This window comes from Venturia canescens, chromosome 6 (genome assembly GCF_019457755.1).
Source record: "Venturia canescens isolate UGA chromosome 6, ASM1945775v1, whole genome shotgun sequence".
Classification (NCBI taxonomy): Eukaryota; Metazoa; Arthropoda; class Insecta; order Hymenoptera; family Ichneumonidae; genus Venturia; species Venturia canescens.
Window position 1 is genome coordinate 3,069,320 of NC_057426.1, and position 23,593 is coordinate 3,092,912.

The 23,593-nt window shown below is 40.4% G+C and overlaps 2 protein-coding genes across 3 annotated transcripts in view; one reads left to right on the plus strand and one right to left on the minus strand.

Moving 5' to 3' along the window:
* Window positions 1-22,376, plus strand: Dpp10 (Dipeptidyl peptidase 10). 2 transcript variants are annotated; one of them, XM_043421578.1, is made up of 15 exons: window positions 1-290; window positions 8,408-8,569; window positions 9,090-9,242; window positions 10,249-10,376; window positions 10,449-10,660; window positions 11,835-11,998; window positions 12,182-12,285; window positions 12,590-12,710; window positions 13,711-13,946; window positions 14,384-14,709; window positions 17,507-17,596; window positions 18,798-18,961; window positions 19,125-19,623; window positions 19,861-20,072; window positions 20,696-22,376. In XM_043421578.1, exons 1-15 carry the CDS (start codon window positions 258-260, stop codon window positions 20,837-20,839), a joined length of 2,748 nt encoding a protein of 915 aa, XP_043277513.1. In that variant the 5' UTR covers window positions 1-257; the 3' UTR covers window positions 20,840-22,376. The 2 variants fall into 2 exon arrangements, with proteins under 2 accessions (XP_043277513.1, XP_043277514.1); XM_043421579.1 differs by lacking the exon at window positions 17,507-17,596.
* The window catches only part of LOC122412202 (zinc finger protein 664-like), an 8,484-nt gene continuing 6,960 nt past the window's right edge, over window positions 22,070-23,593 (minus strand). The window contains exon 6 of the mRNA XM_043421594.1: window positions 22,070-22,282. Within this exon, the coding sequence (XP_043277529.1) occupies window positions 22,070-22,282 (213 nt within the window). The remainder of the gene's footprint in view (window positions 22,283-23,593) is intronic.

The window sequence follows — 23,593 nt, forward strand, 5'->3', positions numbered from 1 at the left end:
TATCTCAGTACCAAAAAGACCGTAGGACGGGCTCGCAGCTAGTGACGCTCGGCCCGCGAGCGAACGCCGCATAGTCATCTCAATTTTTTTCTCTCGGATTACAAATGAGATAGTCGAATCGCTCCGTCGACCTTCGCCGGAAGGGGAAACGACTCGAACAATAGCGTTTCATGGAAAATAAAGAAACTGACAAAACGCTTCGAGCTACAAATTCATAACGAGACGATCCTTTTCAACAAACTTCAACTTCGGCAGCGATGGCAGATAACGACAATATGTACGACGACGAGGTACATCACACCGAATCATTTTTACAATTAAAATAATTTTTTAAACATCAAAATATTCGTTGGATTTTTCGTTCGTGCTTTTTCGAAAGAACCCGTTCGATCGAGGGCTCATTTTCTCTGTCACTTTGGAACAACGAAACCATTCCTTTCATTCAATTTTGTTAAGCGAATTTATGAAAACGTCAAATTTACGCTCGCAGCGATCGAGTCGATCCCGAAGGGTTTTCAATTTTACAGGGAAAGTGGGGTTGTTTTTCATGATAAATAAAATTCCTCATTTCCCGCAGGAAGTTATTTTATTCTCATGAAAATTTACAATTTCGTTCAGTTTTTGTTGCTGTGAAGTCATTTTTGGCTTCTCGTGCTTCATTTTTAACCCTCGACTCGTTCAGTTTATTCGACACAGAAAACGTTTTGAAATCGACTAAACGGCTGATGGATCTCGGACGAGGAAAATATTTTTCAACGCGTTCGGACTGTCAGCGATTTCAGTCGATTTCCCGTCAATAATTATTAAGCTAGAATCATGCTTTTTCTTAACTGTAAATGTGCGAGCGTTTTATTGGAATATTTACAATCGGAATCGAACGAAGTTTCCTCAAATTTTCGGTGCTTGTCGGCCCAGAATCGGGGATCGCGTAATTTCAGTTGCTCGAAGTTTAGGTTCGAAGATAATCGGAAAACGAGAGAGACTCGAGACGAGTGTCGAAGGTTGATTGACAGAACGGGTTGTCCGTTCTCGGTCTCGCGAGCACAAATATTTTGATATTGATATTGGCTGAGCGCGCAGTCACGTGTTCTCAGGCCACAAAATGGTTCGTGCAAAAGGCGAGTTAGGTAGGAAGACAAGCGAAGTTTGTTGGGCTAGAGGCCGCGAGAGTGGTTCGCGTCAATCTTGCGGAGGTTCGTTTCGGCTCCAGCGTGTTTTTTCCCCGGGCTCGCAATTCGGCGGTCTTAATCAATGTACGAAAATACTCTGGCGCGGGGTCACGCACGGACGACAAGAGTGTCGAGAGACAAGCCGCGATGGGATCGCGGGCGAGCGATAAATCGGAATTCGAGCCTGGAGCGTTTCCCGATATCGGCTCGGGCCTTAATTGACCGTGGAAATTACCAACGATTCACGGGGGCCGATCCTCGCCATTTAAAAACGAGCGTTCGCGAGCGCGGCCGCTCGCGTTCGGACGAGCCTTTGTGCCTCGACCTTTCCGACGTCGCGGCCGGTACTTTCACGTGCCGTTCGGACTTTTGAGGACTCTGCGACAAACGAGCGCCACTCCGAGGCAACGAACGAGCAGAAACCGTCGCAAAGTTTCAACGAAACCGTCGCGAAGAAAATAATCATCGCGAACGAGAGAAAATCCGGTGCTCCCCACCGCGGAGGAGAGCTCGCGGCAACCGCCCGCGGATCTCCGCTCAGGTGTCCGCGTCCTTCCCCCCTCGAACCCTCGCCCCGCCCCTCGAGTTACGCTCTGCCTAAGTTTTTTCGCATTTTCAACGTTACGATGCGCGCAAAGGTTACGCCGGGGTCGCGACAAACACGCTTCGACGAGCGTCCTTTCAGAGGCCGGGAAATAAAGTAGACGAATGCGCGGTTACTCTTTCATGAGCGCGTCACCCGACCTTATCTTCCGGGCTCGAGGGAACGCTCGGGAAACGCTCTTTTACGAGTGACGGCACAGAAATAGTAGCGAGTTGCCTATCCTCGGGGGAGAATCTACGTTTCCTGGGCGCAGAGCGATCGTGCGGGCAAAACTGGCTGGGAGAGTCGAGAATAAAAAAGATGCAGGGCCGAATGGTTTATCGGAGGGTTCTGAGGGAAAAATCCGAGGAAAAGCTCGCTTTTTCTTCCACCCTTTCCTCCGTTCAAGTTTCATTCGAACGATCGAAATTCCGGATCGATTTGCCTCGAACGCTCGATGCCTCGTGTCCGGGAGTGCGAGCGTGCACCGGAGCGAGTCGCTCCCGCCGAAAAGCCCGTTTCGGCCAAGGCCAGTCGAGCTCAAATCCCTGAAAACGATCGATTCAACCGCATCGTTGCTCGACGATTCCCCGCGTCCGAGGGACTCGGCTCGCGCTAACGCTCGCCTCAATTTCCGAGCTTTTCTATCTCCGCGAATCGCGCCCGCCGTGCGCCTCCTTTTGGAGCTACGCGAACGCGTAGCGTGCACAACGCTTGCACGTAACACAGTCGTCGAACGTGCGGAGCAATCGCGCTGCACACACTCCGCGAGCAGCGGCAGCACGACGGCCCTTTCTCTATCGATTTAACCAGGAGCCAGCTGACTTGCCCCGACGAGAGTACGCCCGAGGCTAAAAGCTTCTCTCAACCCCGACTCCCGTACGTGCACGCCGAGTACACATGCACACGGAAAAACGTGCGAAGCCGCACGCGCGATTCGAGCCTTCCTCGCGAAACGAGCGGAGGAAAATGCTTGCGGGGCTGGCGCTACCTCTCGATCCCGGAAATGCTGGGGATGCGGACTCGAACCTGGCCGACGAGTGCCCGCCGATGCCGAAGCGGCGCGCTCCTTCTCGCTGGCAATCCCTTCGAATGAATTTCACACGGAGAGACTTTCGGACGAACATTTCGGATGAATTTGCGAGATAAATTGTGGTGAATTTAAAATCTAGCGCCAAGCGCACATAGGTAGGGACAGTCGACTGACCACCGTTTACCCCCTCTTAAGAGGATGGATCAGTTGGTATACCGCAACCGTGAGTGCGAGAGAGATAGTTGCAAATTTCGAAATCGTAATTCTTTGACACAGTTTGACCGATTAAAAAAAGGCTCTGTCAATCGATTTTTGCCATCGTTCTGCGTAGGCTGACAGAGCCTGTTTTTAATCGATCAAACTGTCTCAAAGAATATCGATTTCGAAAATTCCAAGTGAGGTTAGTCGACTGATCCATACTCTTAATTGTAGAAATTTAGGGAGATCGTCTCGCTCAAGGAGTTAGTTGTCTCTGGGCTAGCCACAAGCATATACGAAAATAATAAAGTTATCATATCCATATTGTCTCCTGTCTCTTTTCTTGGCCATCCACGCATCTAACGACAAGATAAGTACATGGGTTTTTGGTTCGAATAACTAATGATTAACCGAATTATTAATAGTTCTACTTCGAAGTTGAATAATAAAAAATCCACGAAAAAATGAAAGAAGAAAAGACAGAATCTTCACAAAATTCTCGAGGTTTTGTACCAGCGGGGTTCTATATCGCCGTTTTATTGGACGGGGAGAAAATCTCACTAAAAGCTACTACGGTGCCGTAGAAGTAGAGTTCTAGGGGAGTATGGGGCAAAGCGGCCCTCTTAACCGGTTGTTTTTTTTCAGTTTTTGTGCCAAAACTGGTACGAGCCAATATGTTACCGAAAATCACGATAATTTATTTCTGAGGGTTTTCACGGTTGCTGATTCCATTTTCACGTGATAAAGCGTGAAATTTTCGCAGTGAAAAGTTAACAAATTTCACCCTCAACCCTTATTTTTCACATTTCTCGGGGCTAGCGAATTTTGTTTGATTTCGATGAAATTGTCGAGTGTGATAAAAAACTCAAAATTTTCATGTCATATAGCATGAGAATCCATTGAAAAAACGAAAAATTTCACCCTCAACCTTCGATTTTTCCCATTTCCAAGGGTACTGAGGTGAAAATTAAGTTCAAAAATCTACTCAGCGACCCAAAAAACCATTGTATACCAATTTTTGTCCAAATCGGTTGAAAATTGAAAAAGTTATTTCAATATGTACACATATGATACAAAATCAGAATGGGCCCGACTTTTTTTTTGTACATATATGATCCAATACCAGTCAACCGGTTAAGATGATGGATCAGTCGGTAATGACAAGCGTGAGTGCGAGAGAGATAGCTGCAAATTTTGAAAAGGACATTTTTCCACACCGTTCGTCTGATCGAAAAAATAAAAATGTCATCGGATTTTTGCGATCGTGCTGGGTACGATGACATTTTTATTATTTTAATCGGACGAACGATGTCAAAGAGTTTCAATTTCAATAATTCGAGGTGTGATTACCGACTGATCCATCGTCTTAAGGAATTTAAGGAAATTGAAGCGACATACGAAAAATACATTAGATATTATTATTCCAAAATAATGAATTGAATATTTACGTGAATCTTCTTGAATAGCGCTTAATTGAAGAGGTTTCACCGCCTGGTAATCGAGATATTCATTGTCGAAAATGACAAGGTTAAACATGGGCTCTTTAGGAAGCTTTCAAAAAATTGCAAACTTCAACAATAAATATCTCAATTTCACGACGGTCAACCATCGGAATATCCTGCCGGAAGTTTAATACTGTCTTAAGCTTTCTGTTTAGAAAAATTTAATGTGCGAAGTTGGAAAATAGTTTTATTATAAGATACGCTTCAACCTGCTTAAGGAATTTAACGAGTTTTGTTGATTAGCACATGGTCATTTACTTATTTTTATGTCCCAAAACTGATTCCACCTGCTTATTTCTCGAATTTTGAAAAAAAAAAATTTTGGGGCAAAGTGGTGACCCCCTCAAATGCGGTGAAAATCGATAATTGTCACTTCTCGTTAAATAGACGTTGTAATTGACTGTCCCCGCATGGAACATTGAAGGCTGCGATAAAAAGAAAAGAAACGAGGCATAGTAGGGACCCTCCTTCGATGGGATGAAATAAAAACTAGTCAAAGGGAAAATACGAAACTATGCAATTTTTCGTATAGCACAGAGAAACGACTGCTATGTCATCTCCTAAATTTTCATCAAATCATTTCTTTATTTACTATGTGTTTGATAAAAATTCGCTCGGTGTTCATTTTTGATGTAGTACAGCGCGTTATTTACTATGAACCGTGGTAATGATTCTCTAAACTTTTGCATTACTTGACGCACTCTGTAGCGATTATTATTATAATATCGATGTGGTCCGACGTTACTATAAAAACATAGTAATTTTTGGTACAAAAGTCTCTGCATTTGGCATCGTCTTTGCATGAAATATCGTTGCGAAACTTAACTTTTCTTCGGATTCGATGGAAGTTTGACATCGTCGAGTGGAAACGCGCTTTTGAAATAGTCGATAATCCTGATGCCATCGACAGTCAATCTCGCCTGGATAATTATTTGATACACTTTTTTTTTAAGCACTCGATTTATTTTCCGATCGGCGGAGCAAGGCCACCTATTTCGAGCTCGCTCTCTCGCTCCTTTTCTTTGCTCCTCGTCGATTCCATCGAGCCTTTAACGTAGCCATTTTTTCTCTACTACGTTTATTAATATATTGAAGTGGCTGGTGTGCTCCGGCGGTAATTATTCACGTCGGAAGCACCGCCGAGTCGAGAGGGTTCTTAAGGGAGCTGGGAAGCTGTGCTGCGTCGTTAGCGAGACCGCGGCAGCAGCTCGATCCGACGCGCACGCTATTCTCCTTTGCATTTTTCGGGTTTTTTCCCTCCCGAGTTATTCAAAGCCTGAATTTTCAGAGGGCACCACAAGCCGAAACGAAGCGCTGCTTTTTTTCTCCGTGCACACACATAAATAACGTTTGATGGTGGACGAAACTGGAGAGAGAGAGAGAGAGAGAGAGAGCGGGGGACCACTTTCTCCGGCCTCGTTCACAATGTTCCTCTCGTACAGACGTGAGTTTAATAAGAACTCCGAGGAACGTTGCTTCCCTCGAAGAAGCTTTTTCCAAATGGAAACAGGTCGTCGCTGTAACGCTCGAAATTTAAGGCACTCCTCGCAAGCCTCCTCATTCTCTTTCCCTTTACCTAATTCTCAAATAATTATCACCGCGATTTATTAATTACGAAATTTCTTACCACTCTCAACCCCAATCTTTGACCCGGCAATTCGGTTTCTTCCCTCAACTCAACTCCCAGTCAAAATTACTACGGTTCCGGTCAAATAAATGCACTGAGATAAAGAGTCGTTGTAACAACCAAATGTTTTCGTTTCTTCATATATTAAGGAAGTTGAGGCATTAGAATGAAAATGATGTCATCGCTTTTAAACCGATTGCATCTTATAAAGTGAAGTGTAAAAAAAAATCAGTTAAATTTTCAGACAGTTTAGGAGCGTTGTTGCTGAGAAAAATCAATAACAATTTGGGCCAAATAACATGTAATCTTATGGAAGTCAAGACACATTCAGTGATATCTCCGTTAAAAATGATGCTAAAAATATGAAATTTTTTGGGCAACATGAGCAAGGCTTGCCGAACAATGTTAATTTTTTTCAGATTTATTAGGAGATTTGCTGAGATTATATTAATAATAGTCTGTTTCCCGTGCAGTTTTTTGAGGCTAGGATCGTCACCGTTCGTGTTTTCGATTGAGCTTTCACCAGTTTTTCGTCTTTTTTCCCCAACTTTTCTTTAAAGTGTATGCAACATTGTCAAACTGTATACTGGCCTAACTTTTGAAAGGTACAGGTCATAACTTATGGGTAAAAAAAATGACTGTACAGCCTCAACTTCCTTAACTAAGATCCGCTTGGGATAAATAACGAACAGTTCATTTTTATTCGAATCGGTGTATTTTTGCTTTTGTGAATTAACTGATATGAGCGAGAGAAAGCAAATCTTTTGTTCGAAGAACTCGAAACATTTGCTTATTTCTACTTTATTTAAACACACTTTTATGATATATTTATTTGAATATCAAGTACTGAAGTATCTAAACGGTTTTGTTGAGAATGATAAATGATATTTTGCAAATCGAATCATACTGGCCGGTTCAATATAACCCAAAATTTGTTGAAAAGCCAACATGATTTGTGAAAAAAAAAACAAATTATTTTGATGGTCGGATTTTTTAAAATTAGGTTAAACGGATTTGCTTGGTTTCTTAACTAACCAACTAAATTGCTGCTTATCAAATACTCGATTTTCTTTATTTTAATTGTTGGTACGAAAAACTTTTTTTGTACGTATTCCTAGCTTTCGGGTTCATTAACTAAGCGTTATTGACAATTAATTAAACTGATAGTCTACAGAAGTGTGTCGCATAATGAATAATCTATTGCTTTAAATATAAATTAGTGCAAAATCTTCTTCTTGTTTGCGAAACAAAATTATCGTTGGAACAAATACTTAGTTACTTGAATTTGTTGATAATACCTTGAAAATCGTTTACTTCTACATCATTTTCAATAATTAAACAGATAATCAGTCCACATGAATTTTCCAGCATGGATAAAAGTTTAGTTTAGCTATTATTTTTGTAACTACCAAACTAAATTCTTGTTGAAACAAATAGTTATTTTTTTCATCCTAACTAATACGTTGCAACGGCATAGCCTAGTACGAATGAAATGTTACGATGTAATGCTCTGGCACCGTAGTAATTTTTACTGGAAATTTGTCTCCGTGTAAATAATTTTCTTGGGCAAAGGAAAAAGTGTGGACGAGATTTTTGCAGGTGTAACGAGAGAGCAGACTCGATCGAAGCACCTGTGGATTTGAAAAACAATACACTCGCCTCGCGTTTCAACTAAAATTTTTCATTTTTTTCTCTCGCTCTTTCAATTCGTCCCTTTTTCACTCTCACTCTCGAGTTTTACGATATCGGCCTGACTCGATATTGACCTCCATCACTGCGATCCCTGCCTCCCTTTCTCTCACCCTCTTTGCTCAATCAATCGTGTACGAGGTTGATGGAATGGTTGAGCAAACTTGGCACTGGCATACACGTAGCTTTTTGTACGTGCGTATCTGTGGCTGCTTCCGCGCTCGCACGGACTGCTCCTTAGAGAGAAACTTTCTTTTCCCTTTGCCATTCAAACGGAGTCGCATCGGTGTGAAAAAAATTTGAGATATTTGCCGGAGAAAATATACGAGTTCGTCGATACTGGGGCGCGGTGCTCCAATTTTTCTGGCACTCGAAATATCGGCGGAATACTCGCGCCAGGCCCTTCGGGAGGCTCGTTTTTGAAGATTTGTTGTAGAAAAAATTCGAGTTATTCAAATAAATGGTTCGTTATGTTTTATGAAACAATGGGAGAAAATATATCGATTGCGATCGAAATAAAAGAGAAGCGGAATGAAAAGCGATAAACTTCGCAGCAATAGCAAAAGGGAAAGGTGTATTGACGATGATTTATTTCGTGATAAACAGGAGCTCGTTTCAACGAACCCCAATCAGAGAAATTGGCGAGGAATCTTGATAGCATTGTTGGTAATCATTGCGGTCCTCGCCTTGATCGTCACGTCCGTGGCGCTTTTAACACCCCCCGACGAGGGTCCTCGTGTTAAGGGCACCCGTTTACGGCTCTCGGAGGTGAGTATTTTATCATTTTCACGATCCGATTATAATCTACGTACCTTTCACATATATTTCTCATCGAACAAGTACGTTTTTCATGTCTCAATAAAAACCCAGCGACTCGGTAGCGTGAAGAAGCTTTTTCGGGTTATTTATTATCGGGAAAAATTTATAAATAATCTTATTCAATAAAAATCTCATCAATCCCCGTGGCGTTTTTCCCAATCGAAAAAAAAACTGTTAAGAAATAGCGACATTAATCTTCAATATCGTTTGATTGAATAAAAAGCATATTTTCTCGTCATTTTTCACCGGGAAAAGTGACAAAAGATCCAGTCCCCGACGCCTCACGTAACATGAAAGAATATTTCGTTGACAATGGATCCTGCCAGCGAGACAAGCCTCAATGCCTCTTATCAGCTGTTCCCTTTTCCCATCCCCTTAAAACCGATCGAGAGTTTCTCCTCCCTTCTCGCCCCCCTTTGGTATCTGTTCCTCTTATTTTTTTTCTATATAATCTTCGCTATGTTACAAGGTGCTATCGGGAGAATTATCTCCTCCGTTGTTCAATGGTACTTGGGTGAGCGAGCGTCATATATGCTATCGAGATGCCTGGGGTGGCATATCGCTGCTCGACGCCTCCGATCCCAACGTCACGTCGCACAGTCTCATGCCGAACGAGACTTTCGTAAGGAATTTTTCACGAAAATTCTTAAGGCCTGACGAACACTTGGAGCGAGCGAAAAAACGCGATTTTCTTGATTTTTTTTCGAGAAGAAAATAAATGTTTGTTGAAAAACTGTGAAAGACATTCATCAGTGCATACGTTCATGTATTCAAAAAATTTCTCAAATTTTGGCGCAACTCCAGATGCGTTACAGTAACACCCTTTTTTGAGCAACAGTTGTGGTGGAGGTAACTGAAAAACTATTAACTCGATCCATACTAAATTTATACCACTTATTTATTGTAATAGTAGCTTGGGCCTGGGCGAAGGATTTGCAGAAATTTTGATTTAACAAAAAATGGCGAGAGTTTTAACAAAAAATTCGTTTTTTGAGACGCTGGATTTTCGGTTTCTTGTTACAATTTTTTTTCCAACAAAATACGAAATCCTTCGTCCAGGCCTTGGCTTTTATTATAATAAATAATAAGTGGTAGAAATTTGGTATGAGCTGAGATGATTGTACTTGAAGAATATTTAATAAACGAAATTTCGATTTTTCCGCCCATTTCAAGTGTATAAAAGGCCTTAAAAAAAAAGAGTGACGAAAAGACGTCGAATAAAAGAATCCATTAAAATGTTGGTGAACGGAAATGTTCCAACGGTTAAGAATCCAGAAAAACGGACGTTGAATAATGAGAGAGAAGGGAAGAAATGTTTTTTAAAAAATAGTCCCGAATCGTGAGGCAAAAATTTAAATTCTTGAATAAATATCAGTCGCCGAATCGAGGCTGTTCGAGGGCCTGATAAAAATAACGTGCCTTCCGGTACAAAAGGTTTCTGCACAATTGACACAAAGCGACGTTACAAAAGAGACAAAATATTTTGAATTGTAAATTTTCTTTTGATTCGACGATCTTCTTTGACTTTCGTGTATTCGAAACCGTTGAATCATTAATTCGAGTACACAAAGCTTACGAAATGTGACCCGGAATATCGATGATTCGAAAAAATGTTTATTCCTCTACAGAGGCGGCTAAATCCCGTGCAATTTTCCTTATCACCGGATCAGCAGTATCTTCTCATCGCTCAAAACGTCAAGAAACTATTTCGGTTTTCATACCTCGCTCAATATACCGTCTACAATGTGAAAACACGGTTAGTTCATCCCTCCCAAGCTCGCACAACATGCTTTCACAACCATTTACAAATTTCGGTCCTCGTTTACAGTGAAACTTTGTCACTCACCCCAAACCCGGAGAAATACGTCCATCCCTATCTACTTTATGCCCAGTGGACACCCCGTGGCCATGGACTCGTCATGGTACAGGATTACGATATTTATTACAAAACCGATCCAACGAGTAACACCGAATATCGAGTCACTGACACTGCTGTGCCCGGTATCATGTCCAATGGATTTCCCGATTGGCTTTACGAAGGTACTTTTTCTGGGCGAGACCTTCTGCTCTTTCTCTTCGTTTATAAATTATCGATTCATCCATTATTTTTCAGGATTTCATCAACTTTGATGAAATCGCACGAACCGGAATAACTTTTTAAGGTGGATGGGTGAATATTCGCTATCCAAGATTACGCGGTGACATTTTTTGTAGGCAAAAATGAGTATTTGTTGAATTCGCAAGATCGTCGTCGTACACACGTGAAAAGTTATTGAATTTTTTCATTAGTTATATCCAAGATTTCGCAGAAAAAAAGAGTTTTTGAACTTTACCGTTGAAAATCGGCGGAAATGTTTTAAAATATTTGATGAGAAATCATTCGGATCACACGACGTTTGGTAACGTTTGGCAACGCTGCATTCAATATACGGTCACGTGTGTTTGGTCATATTTTCTCGTTCGTTTGCCTCGCCACGTTTTTTTTGTCAGTTTTTACGAAACGACCATTTTTATCCTGGTTAACTTTTTTATCGATCATTTTTTCATTTTCCTCCACTGCAATGGAACTTTGGACAGTAAACTTCGCTTCGTAACCTGTAAAATTTTGAAACAAAACTGTCAGCGTGACATCAACAGCAGCGGCAGCTGTTGCACCACGCTAGTCAAAACGAACTCTTCAAACGTGTTTTTAATAATAAAATTTTAGGAAAATGCTGCTTTTCTACAGATTTTATTTTAAAAATAATAAAATTATTGAAGCCTTTTGAAATTTTCGACAAATATAGTCGGTGCAAAGATCACGCAGCCGTCGCCCATCTACCTTAAATAGATCGAGGATTTTAATTAAAAAAATGATTTATCGTTTTTTCAGTCTTGAATAATTTTTTCACAAAAATTCCAGTCAATTTTTATTATTCGTTTCATGCAGTAATCGCTACTCTCGATATTTCGAAAGGAAATTACGAAATAAAATACAAAAATTGGGTTGGAATCGAATTTGTGAACAAGTTTTCGGTGTTTCTTTTGATGAAATTTGATTCAATTGCTTTTTCGAATTGCAAACGTGATCGTTTCATAAAAATTGGGATTCCGGTTCACCGCTCTGTTGAATTATTCGATTTATAATTCAATTTTTCTCACAAAGTTGGAGCAATGAAAAAAGCAAAATTGTCTCATACTATTAAGGGAAACGGTTTCGATACGAAATTTTTAGAAGAGGTGCTGCGGAGTGCAGAAGCAATTTGGATGTCGAAAGACGGGCACATGATGCTGTACGCAACGTTCAACGATTCCCAGGTCGAGGAAATGCACATTCCATGGTTCGGGGAGGAAAGCAAAGCTCTTTATCCCGACATACGATCGCTGAGGTATCCGAAGGTGAGAACTCGATTTGAGACTGGGAGAAAAAAATGTAGGAGAAAAGCCCGAATCCTGGAGTTATTATAGTTTGGCAAGCGCATTGCTGCGTAGTGATAGCATCGAGGAGGACTTAAATAAAGAGTAAAAGTAGTTGGCTCCCAAGGTATTATCGAGATCGTAGTGAAACGATGATTTTTCCAGCCCGGAACTCCGAACCCTTTGGTCAATCTGTTCGTTGCCGATCTTGCCGATCCAACGAAAATTCGCACGAAGATAGTCGAACCGCCAGCTGCGATCGAGCATGTGTGAGTTTATTTACCCTGCTTAATAAAAAATTGAAAATGAAAAATATTTGAAAACTGCCATTCCCAGAAAGCTTGAATTTCTTTCCCTTCAAAGGATCGTAGAAAAAAGCTTTTTCTGCACTCTGACCGAGCTTCTCACTTATTTTTTAGACCCTTAATTGAAAAACTTTTGCACCGCTGTATACTCACTTCCGTATTCGTATAACATGAGAATCCAACATTTATCCATATTCACGATACATCAAAGTTTTGTTATTTTTCTCTCTCTCTCTCTCTCTCTCACTCTCTCCTGTCTTTGAAACAGAGAACATTATTTCACCACCGCATCGTGGATCTCGGTGACAGAAGTTTGCGTAACGTGGCTTACACGAGCTCAGAATTTGTCGATAGTCACCGTCTGCAAGAGTCCACTCTGGCGCTGTCAGGTTTGTCAATCGATCTTACATCCACCTATTTTTTCCTCTACAAACGTACACACCGAACGTGTCGATTTCGTATTCGTGTGCCACGAAAGTGTCGCCACTGACACATTTTTCTTAAGGAAGTTCATCTGGTAATCGTATCAACAAAGAAATTTCGATTTTAAAATTTCAATACAGCAATGAATAATTAAAAAATTATGTCCAAATTTCAAGGCCCGAGGATACTTTGTTCGTGAGAAAAAAATTAAAACGGATTCTCCAAATTAACAGACGGTCTCTCACGAGTTTCAGTGGTTTTCTCGTCTTCATATGAAATTTGCAGGCACATCGACAAACAGTTCTTGCAGAAACTTTCATAAGTGATAGAAAAATATCTGAAGAATGTGTTCACAGCTTCGTAAAGTCAATTCAAACTCATAAAGTTCGCAATCAATCATTTTTTTCTCGAAAAATGGTGATTATTGGAAGGTCAATCCATGTTTTACTTTCACGACGACAACGTTGCAACCGCGCGCTTTTTGAAACCGGAGACTGCGTTTTCCGTTGGACGCAACTCGGGCTAGGGATTTCCAATAAAATATGAGGAACGGGTGCGAAAATATTGATGTAATTGAGAAAAACTTGTTTTTCAGACGTTTCTGGCATGTTTTAATAATGCCAAACGTTCGAACACTCATTATGACACGAAGGCGCGTGAAAAATTGTGTCAATAACATTTTTGACTGACTCGGTGCGAGATGAACTTCCCTAGATTATTTCAGTCGTTTTTCCATATTGAAAAAAACGTTCGAAAACCGAAATAATTAAGTTTCATGAAACTGATTTCGCGACTTGAATTATTCTGGATTATTGCCCACGAATTGAAAAGATTTGAAAATGTAAGAAACGAAGACTTACGATAATTTTTTTCCTCAATAAAATTGGCTCGTCACGAAGATTCGATAGAAATTATCTCGAAACTCGACGTCGCCAGCTCACTCTTCGAATGCAATTTCCATCTTAGGAAATTCAGAGAATCACAGAATCCAAGGGCTGGGTTGACACGCCACCAGAATCGCCGATATTCTCGCTAAACGGGAGCAGCTACATAGCAATAGCGCCGGTGCGAGATGGACCGGAGGCTGGCTATTACAAGCACATAGTTTGGGTTAACGTGTTGAAAAAGCAGGTCGTACCGTTGACTCATGGTCGGTGCGAGGTTGTCAAAATACTAGCATGGGACCAAGATAATAATACCATGTGAGTGAACGCTTTCTCCCCCCTTTTCATTCCTCTAATTAACAGCTGGTCGACAGATTTTTTTTCTCGAGAGTGCCAAACTTGTTGTTTAGTCGGAAAATGTTTGAAAGCGAAACGCGTGCGGATATTTCTGTTGGAACAAGATAAAAACGTAGATTTATTGAAAACTGGGCAAAATTCGATTTTGAGAAAGAGCTACAAAAGTCTTTGAAAACTCTGACCGAGGCGCGATCGAAAAACGATTTTTCATAATTTCATTATTTTCGAAAGCTCGAACCTCCGAGAGAATATCGATGATCGATACAAAAATTGAACTGCCAAAAGCAACCGGTTGAACTTCCGGTTCCAAAATTTCAAAAATCCAGCCGCTTCCCTGGAAGGGGAGAAAAACGACAAAAAAGTCAACTGATCGGTAAATAAATGAAGATTTCCCGCAGATATTTCATCGGCATACCGCCGTTGAGACCAGGACAGCGTCACCTCTATCGCGTGAGCTCGATCCTACCGGAAATCGGTAGATCATTGCATCCGGCGGTTTGCATAACTTGTTCGAAAGCAGCCAAGGCCGAAGGTCGATATGCGCTTTCCGATAGCGAAACGGACCTCCACGCGGGGATCGCGAATCGGTACAGCAGCTGGACCGACCAAAATGATTGGAGCGAGCAGTACGAGGCCGATGTCGAAAACGCTGTGAACAAGGATCAGCGCGTCGTCGAACCACCCCCTGCCAAGAAGGATAAGAACAAAAGTAAACCGGCCGCAAGTGAGTAAAAAACATGAAAAAACTTTTACAATTATTTTACATTTGAATAAACAATCGATTTACATTTCTATTCTACTGATACAAAAATTCAAACATTTTATTGCATAAATTAACAAAAAAAACATCGTTTTTGTACATATTTTTCAATCCGGTTGATAAATTCAGTCTCATTCATTCTCAACCCTAATCACTCGCATCTCTGGACCGTGTCATCGCTCTAATCCCTCGTCCGGGCTCATTCGGACCTCGGAGCGAGGGCTCGGGATCGCCTGAGCAGTATTTTGATCACTTCCCATATAACTCGAAAAATTCGCAGATTAATATACGAATCGAGTTTTCCGAGGATTGGAGATCCATCGAATAGTCTCCGGGCACAGAGGACGATGAGAATTCGCTTGTTGAGAAGTCACTGAATTACGAAAATTTTATTCACGAAATTTCTTGATCTAATTTTTTCTGAGGCATTTTCGAAGCTCGCAATTCACGAGGATTTTTTCGTACGTACAATAAGAATCCTGGAAAACTCATTCAACTTTTATTCAGCAATATTTAGCGTTACGTAGAAATTGATGCGTTTGCAAATTTTGTCCCCTCAGTTAAGGTAGTTCATGCACGAAACGATTTTCTTAAGAAAGTCTTAAAATTATCGCGTATCAAATTTCAAATGGTTCGTCTTATCGGTTATTTAAAAATAGTTTATCTTTTCATATTACGAATGAACGCTTCTTACGAAATTTATGAAAAAGTACACGATAACAATGAAGTATATAATGAAGTTCTGAGAAAAATTGCTAGTGATACAGATATATTTCGTTAAAGATTGAAAAAAATTGGTAAAATGAGCACTCGTAATCTCAAAGTTGTTTATTCCGGCATTTTGTTTCTTCTTGGCTTGGGCCATTCCTGTCACAGCCTTTTCTGTCTTTTTATCAACACTTATTTTTTACCCATTTCCCTTTGCGCTCTCTAAAGTGATTTTTGACGTAAAAAACTATAGTATTTTAGCCAGGGACGAATGAAATGTCGGGTTTAGTCAGTGATGGATCCCCGATTAATTGATGGCTTGTAATTTCATTTGGCAAAAGATAAGTTGAAAAAATGTATTTACAATTTCGAATTAATAACTGTCATTAATTTAAAGGGATTATATGATTAATTAGGGAGTGAAAATCGACGGAATTTAGACACCCATAAAATACGATCGTTCGGGCATGATCTACCTTAATCGCGAAAATGCCAGACTTTCGTTTTGCATTTATTTCTTGACACTTTGAGTACGTAAACGAAATCCACGAGGATTTTTGTTCGCGATAAGAATGTCCTCGGAATACCTTAAGCTTTTCGATATCACATCGCATTTTATTACTCATACACGCACACGAACACAGACACGTACCGAAGAGCGAATAGTACACGAGATTTTATTCGATAAGCTTAATTACTTCAGTAATTTAAGTCAACTTTTCTTACTGAAAATATTCAAAAGTCACTGCAACGAAATTGATTGGAAGTCAATAATTGAATATTCGTTACGATAAATCAACGATTTTAGCAGTAGATAAACCATGAGAGATTGTCGTAAATTTCAGAGCTCAAAACGATTTAAAGAAAATTGAAAGCAATACCGAAGGGAAATAGAATTTCTGATAAAATACGAAAAAAAAAAATGTTGTTTCTCTCGCATCCCTCGATGATCGATCTCAAGATCGAGCTCTGAAATAAATCATTGGAAGAAACAGTTTAATAATATGAAATAAATACGCACGCACGTGTTATAATTGTAGAGAATATTTCTTAACAGCTGGTTCAATGCGATCATTGTTGGAGGTACGAGGCGGTCAGTTCTACATGGGCGTATGATTTCGTGAAAGAAAAATGAGAGAATTAATGAGCTCTTGGCATCACAATAAATGATGCGAAAAAAGAAGCAGCTTGATAGCCCTGATTTATCGATCTGTGTGTCTATGACTCGTTTTAATCTCCCTCTCTTTCGCTGTGCGCTCTTTCTCTCTTTTTCTCTTGAATATCCTCTCTCTGTGCGACTCGTGCGCATTGATATGAGCGCATTGACACACGAGGCGAGATGCTGTTCTCCAAATAAGAAAATCCAGGTAGAGACGGTAGAATGAAAAACGTTGTTCTCACTATTCCATAAGATCGTCTTTATTTAACTATGAATTATGTTTTTTGCCAGATAAATGTAAATTATATCATTGTTTACGATAAAAGTATGGGGTATTTCGAGTCAAACGAAAAAGGAAACGGAGCCGTTTCCTCATTTATTGTTTCGCCAGGGATATATTCGACACGAAATGCCTCATGCGTAAATGTTTCAAATGGGGCTCTCGTGCGCGTGTGTGCAATTATCCGTGTGAGTGATTCGAGTGTGCTGTGATTGATGGGAATCTTGAGCGAAGCGAGGGGCGAAAATGCGGCGCTTTCGTTAGACGAGCAATGTTTCTTTATGCGTTTGTTTATCGCTGTTCTCGACACTCCAAACTCTCGAATGATTATCGTTTTGTTTTTCAACAACGAACAGAAACAACTTCGTCGTACCGCTAATCAGTCGTGTGAATATGTAGCACGTCGCTAATCACCAATGGTGCGATTTTTATCGCTAATTTTAATGCAACTAAATATTCTAAGATACAACAAGTGAAGATTCGTGTGTTTTTATCCACTGGTCAATCTCATCATCTCGTTTGTATTTTCACGTGACATAATTTTGCTTTTCTCTCTCTCTCTCTCTTTCTCTCAATCTTTCTTTCTACACTGGAAAAAAAATAAACGTTCGCAGATGCAACGAGCGATGTAAATATTGCATTAACGGATCTTAACGAAGGATTATCAAACGAGACGGACACCAACGAACACGTCACATCTGCCAGTACGGTCACTCTCCACATTTCGCAATTTTTTTACCTTTATTTTCATTCATTTGGCATGATATTCTAACACCATGATTATCATATTAATCGTGTACGAAAATATAAAAATTTCGGCCCTTTTGAACGATCATTCGAATACGATTCAATCGATCATGCTCGCCGGGAATTTCATTAATGGCAAGCGATTGCGTGAAATTTAGTACTCGGAAACAATATTTTTTCTCTTTTCTACAACTCGGAGCATTGATTTTTCAATAATTTATTATTCTATGGCAATGATAAATCGTTGGCACGAGACATATAATAGCCATGGGGTGAGAAACAACAGTGGCTTTGCGTGGGTTCTACGTCACTATCGACCGAGTGCATCTCTCCATATTTTATCGGCTGTTTCATCGTTTTTTTCTCTCTCTTTTTTTCACTTTTCATTTATTGTAAACGTTTATTTGTTCATTGTTACAATGAGGTCACTCGAGAAATGTTCAGCACTTCGATTGTATACGTGCATCAATGTTTTATGAACGTGACTACTTATTTTTTGATTTTTCTTTTATTTGAATCCTCATTACCTCAATGTTTAGGAAGCATTTACAGTTTTTTCAATCGATTTCGTTCTTTCTTTTGTCTTTAGTTTTATTTTTCACGTTTCGAGTCTGATATAATAATGATCCACGTTTAGATATCACACTCGTTTGTTGATGTTCGGTGTCTGTGTCTTGTCGCATCTTTCATGATCGACGGCATGAGAAAAGTGCATATATTTATGTGAATAAATATATTGCTCAGTGTGTTTATATATTTTTGTATACTTTTCTCAACCTTTTCGCAGAACGATTCGGACTCCATTTGCCAATCGATTAATCGCAAGAAAAACGTCAAAATGAATCTAATGAAAATCGAAAGATTTCATCGGCTTTCGAACCGACGGCCAATTGGACGCGAAAACGAATCGATTTTGCTCAAGGAAGATCGAATTTTCCGTTCCAATCGTACAAAATCCTTTCCCAATGGAACGTTTCAAAATTTCCTCTCGTTTCGAGATCTTTTGTAAAATGGAATCCGTCGTTTTCGCTCTTGGAATCCCGTTGAGAAAAGCACTTCGTGTGTCGCTGTTGAACGTGATAATGGCGTGACAATGACTGTGAAAACCAGCTCGAATATTATTTTCAAAGTTGATCAAAAGTGCTGTATGTCTTACAGAAGCGGTAGAAACTTGTCAGTATCACAACGCTATTTTTTCACCGAGCCTCGAATACTTCGTCCTCGAATGCCTCGGCCCTGGAGTGCCGACCGTTGCTCTCTATAAAACTGAGCTCCCCGCACCGCGGTTCATCAGTTTGCTCCAAAATAATACTCTCCTCAGGGTAAGTGCAGCAGCCTTTGAACGTTTTTTATCGTCGATTGCGTATTTCCGTTGGAACTTTTGCACTTTGGGCTTTCGTCGAGAAGATAAATTTCGTCACAATTTGATGAGATTGCAATGAGAAGGAAGGAGACTTCCTCAAATGCTTTTCTACGAAATTTCAGGAAAGAATAGCCAAAATAGCGCTTCCCCAAATAAAGACGTTCCCGGTGCAGATAAGCGGTGGCTACAACGCCCAAGTGAGGCTCCATTTGCCACCGGGTTTGCGGGAAGACGAGATAACTCGTTATCCGATGGTAGTCCAAGTTTACGGTGGGCCTGGTTCCCAGCTGGTCACGGATATGTTCAAAATCGATTGGAACACGTATTTGGCGAGTCGGAAAAACGTGATAGTGGCTCAGATCGATGGACGAGGCAGCGGTGGGCAGGGTTACAAGATGCTTTACGAGGTTTATTATCAATTGGGAACCGTCGAGGTCGACGATCAGCTCGAGGTTACCGAGTATCTTCGTGACTCCCTCCATTTCGTTGACAAACGACGAGTCGCCGTTTGGGGCTGGAGTTACGGGGGTTTCGCTGCTGCGCTCGCGCTCGCCAAGCCCGAGCAGGATGTCTTTCAATGCGGCATCAGCGTCGCTCCGATCGTATCGTGGAAACTTTATGGTAAAATAAACTCGTTTTTCTTTAACTCGCCATCATCGGACTCAACTTGGACGATGTTTCATCATTTTTTTACAACTACCAACGCGTGTCAGGATCATTCCAATAGATCGCGAGTACATTTTCGCTAATAAGAGATCCAGGAAGCACGAAAAATTGCGTAAAAAATTGACGAAAAGTTGAAATTTGACAAAAATTAATAATTTTAGAATTTTTTTTGCATCTTTTCGCTCGTTACAGACTCAGCGTATGCAGAACGATACATGGGCTTGCCTAACGTAACGTCCAACTACAAGGGATACGCCGAGTCCGATGTCTACAATAAAATTGAGTACCTGCGCAATAAAATGTTTTATCTCGTACATGGTACTGCAGACGATAATGTGCAGTTTCAACAGTCTATGGCTCTCGCTCGTCATCTCGCCAAAAAAGGAATCCTCTTTCGCCAACAGGTACGAGACACTATTTTTATAACGCTACTGCGGCGAATAATCGTAAGTCGATTTTATGGCTGTTCGGACTAATGACAGTATTCCCCCTCGTTCTGATGAAACTATTCCGGAAACTATAAATTCTATATTTTCAACTCAACGAGATCAATGAAGAATGATTCCGCTGACAGCAGTCAAAAGTAAACAGTTCACAAGAAATAATGCAGTTTGTTCCTGGCTGAAACAACGGTAAACAGAAGCCACAAAGTCGAATGAAAATTCCCGATAGCTCGTCAAAGAAGAGGAAATTATAGATTTTTTATTTTCCTTCGAGACAGAAAAGAAATGAAAAAAAAAAATGTAATTGTTGTAATCGTTTTGTTTCCAAATCCGAGTTTTTCACTACCGGCTTGAATAAGAGGCGAAAATAATCACGGAATTTCGGGATAACTCCTTCCCCAATTTTGACTTTCGCATCAGTTCGTTTCCAACCGTATTTTATTGAAATACGATCTGAAATAAAGCGGATTTGCTCGATTCGGAATGCGCGTTGAGAATTTGACGAAAACTCCCGAATCCAACGATAAATAATAAAATTGAAATATACCCGAATTAACGAATTTTTCAACACTCTCAATTGCCAGGTATATCCAGACGTGAGTCACAGTTTGGCAGGTGTGAGGGGTCATTTGTACCTGTCGATGGCGCAGTTTTTGGACGATTGTTTTCTCAAGCAAGTGCCAGCTGATTCCAAAGCGGGACTCGGAAGTGGTGGTGCTGACATATAACGAGGAGAGAAAACGGGGAGTGATACGGAAAGATGATGATAAAGAACGAACGAGTTGGATTCAAGGCTTGGAGTAAAGAATCAAGAAAATGGCAAAATACTCTCGGAGAAAAGACGATAAAAGTAAAGGCAGAAAGATGCAATCCAAATATCTCCAAATTGTGTTCCGTTCAATAGAAATCTATTCAGAAAAGAGATAAAAACAAAGCAAAATACTACAAACGTACAGAATTTATCCTCTCATTATCGTTCCTTCGCCTTGATCACGACACGCTCGCGCAATGCCAAATTTTTTTGCACAATATTCGTTGCTGTTTCTGGTCGATCTCTGTTTTATTTATTTTTTTTTTTTTGTTTTTTTTCCCCTCATTTCAACAAAAGTATTTATCGGTCAATACGTATATTTAATAATTCGATTACACACACACAGAGTATATATATATATATATATTGCAGAATAATATACAATTTACAAAGATTCGATCGGGGTGCGACGAATAGAGCGAGTTTCGAGCAAATTTTCGCGAGTGTCGTATGGAAAAAAAGTCGTCGAAAATATTTAGACTCGTGAAAGCGTCGATGTTTCTGTGAGACTGCGTCGCACGTTTATGTATAAAATTTCATTCGATCGCTGTATTATAGTAATTGAGCACGTGACGTTATGCATCACGTTGAAACGAGAAAAAAGGAGAATTTGAAAGAAGAAAAAATAAAAAGAAAGGAATAAATCGTCATTACGTTATTTTGAAGATTCGCTCTTACACGAGAAAGAAAATGGAAATGTAAACGAAGAGTATCGAATAACACACACGAAACACGAATTAAGGCGATACGCCGATAGGAAGCTGACTCGATAAAACTCTGAAATTAACGTATGATTCGAGTATTTGTGGGATCTGGCACATGAATTCTCAATTATTCTATTTAATAACGAAAAAAAATAATAAAAAAAAAAATTAAAAAAAAAAATTGAAAATAATAAAAACAAAACAAAAAATGAGATAAAATTAAACGAATTATATCGATTTCTTATAACGTAGAAAATTATCGGTCCCCCTCGAAATTTTGTCTTTCTCGCATCCTCATTCGTAGCTCACTCAGTTTTATTTTCGTGAAATTGTACGTAATTCGAAAATAATGAATAAGCCAATGTGTTTAGATGGTATTGTTTCCTCGTTTGTAAATGATTCGACAAGAGAGAAATTACGAGTGGGATTGAATTTTGAATGGGTCACAAGTCAGGCAGCGACTTGATGAATTTTTTGTTGGAACATCTTCCGAGATGGAGGAGCATGTGGTTCTTGAGATTGGTCGGTTTGCTGAAGCCACGACTGCAGATGTGACAGCGGAATGGCCAAAGTCCGTTGTGCACGTACATGTGACTCTTGAGGTCACCCGGGGTGGGAAATGATTTCGAGCATTGGGAACATTTGTGAGGTTTTTCCTGAAAACGTCAAATTACCTATATAAATGTATATAATTCGATGATTCACCTGTAAATTTAATAGAACAATAAATGTACCAATTTTTTTTGTAAATTTCCAATCCCTCATTCGCTCATCTCTTTTAAATAAATTTTAATGCACCATAAAAACGGAAGCTCGTTTCGACTGCGAAGCAACCTCGTTTTTACTTCAAATTCACTGCGACCAAACAGTGGCTCTGTACAATCTTCGCTCTCCCACAATCTTTTTTTCTCATGGAAGAAGTGAAGAAAAAAGTAAAATTTCAGAGCACCGAATACTCGATACGAAAATGATTGTAGAGATAAAAAAATCGAGTTCCCGCGACAGCCAACGATCGTTCACTTAGAAATGAAAGAAAGAAAAATAAGCATTCGCTCAGTAACGCTGGTATTCGAGCCGTGGACTCCCTTCGAGGTCACCCACTCACCACACTGGTGCAAATCTGCACTTGGACTTTTAAAAACTCTTTATCCCATCCGTGAATGTACGGAGCGCTAAACTTACGAGACCTTTCAGGGGTAACAATTCCTCAGTAATCGACTAGAGTGATTAAAAAACAAGAAAAATCAAGTTTTCTCATTCAAAAAAGGGGCCAAATTGAAGAAAGCAGTTCCCAAGTTCTGAAGACTTGAAATTTTCGTCGCTGCAAATTAGCAGCCATGCAGTGTCCACGGGCCAACAATCCGTTTGATCTCGCGTACAGGAGAAGAAGAATCTTCAAGCTTCGATACACGCATTGAATCGCGAGACGCACGAGGATGTAATTTGTAACGAAATGGCGAAGCTGCCTAGTTCGCAATGACGATAATGAATTGCTCCTGGCTCACGGGCAAATCTGAGCTCGGATTTTCAAGCCCTCCACATACATTTATATATATTCATACGTGCGTGTGAGTGTTGTTTTTTCATATACGCACATGCAGTTTGAACGTACCGGAGCGCAAAACTAAAACCGGTGCAAGGGACGAGAGAGAAGTCGCTCTCGTTATATGTGGACCGTAAAAGTCTATACGTATATTGGCTACGTGATATGTATATAGAGGTAGATAATCCGGAGGAAGATGCACCTGCCGATAGGATCGTTGAGGCCGCGGAGTCACGGCAGGTATCGAACGACTTGCTCTTCGCTTTTCTCTTCCTCCGTTCTTCTCCCTCCCTCGTTCTGCTTCTGATTCTCTTTGAGTATCTTTCAGCCGGCGAGTATATTGCGTTCACGCATGTTCCGTGCGGGGAGTTCGGCGGGGCGCGCGTATGTGCGCGAGATGCATCGAATGGATAAACACAGCTTT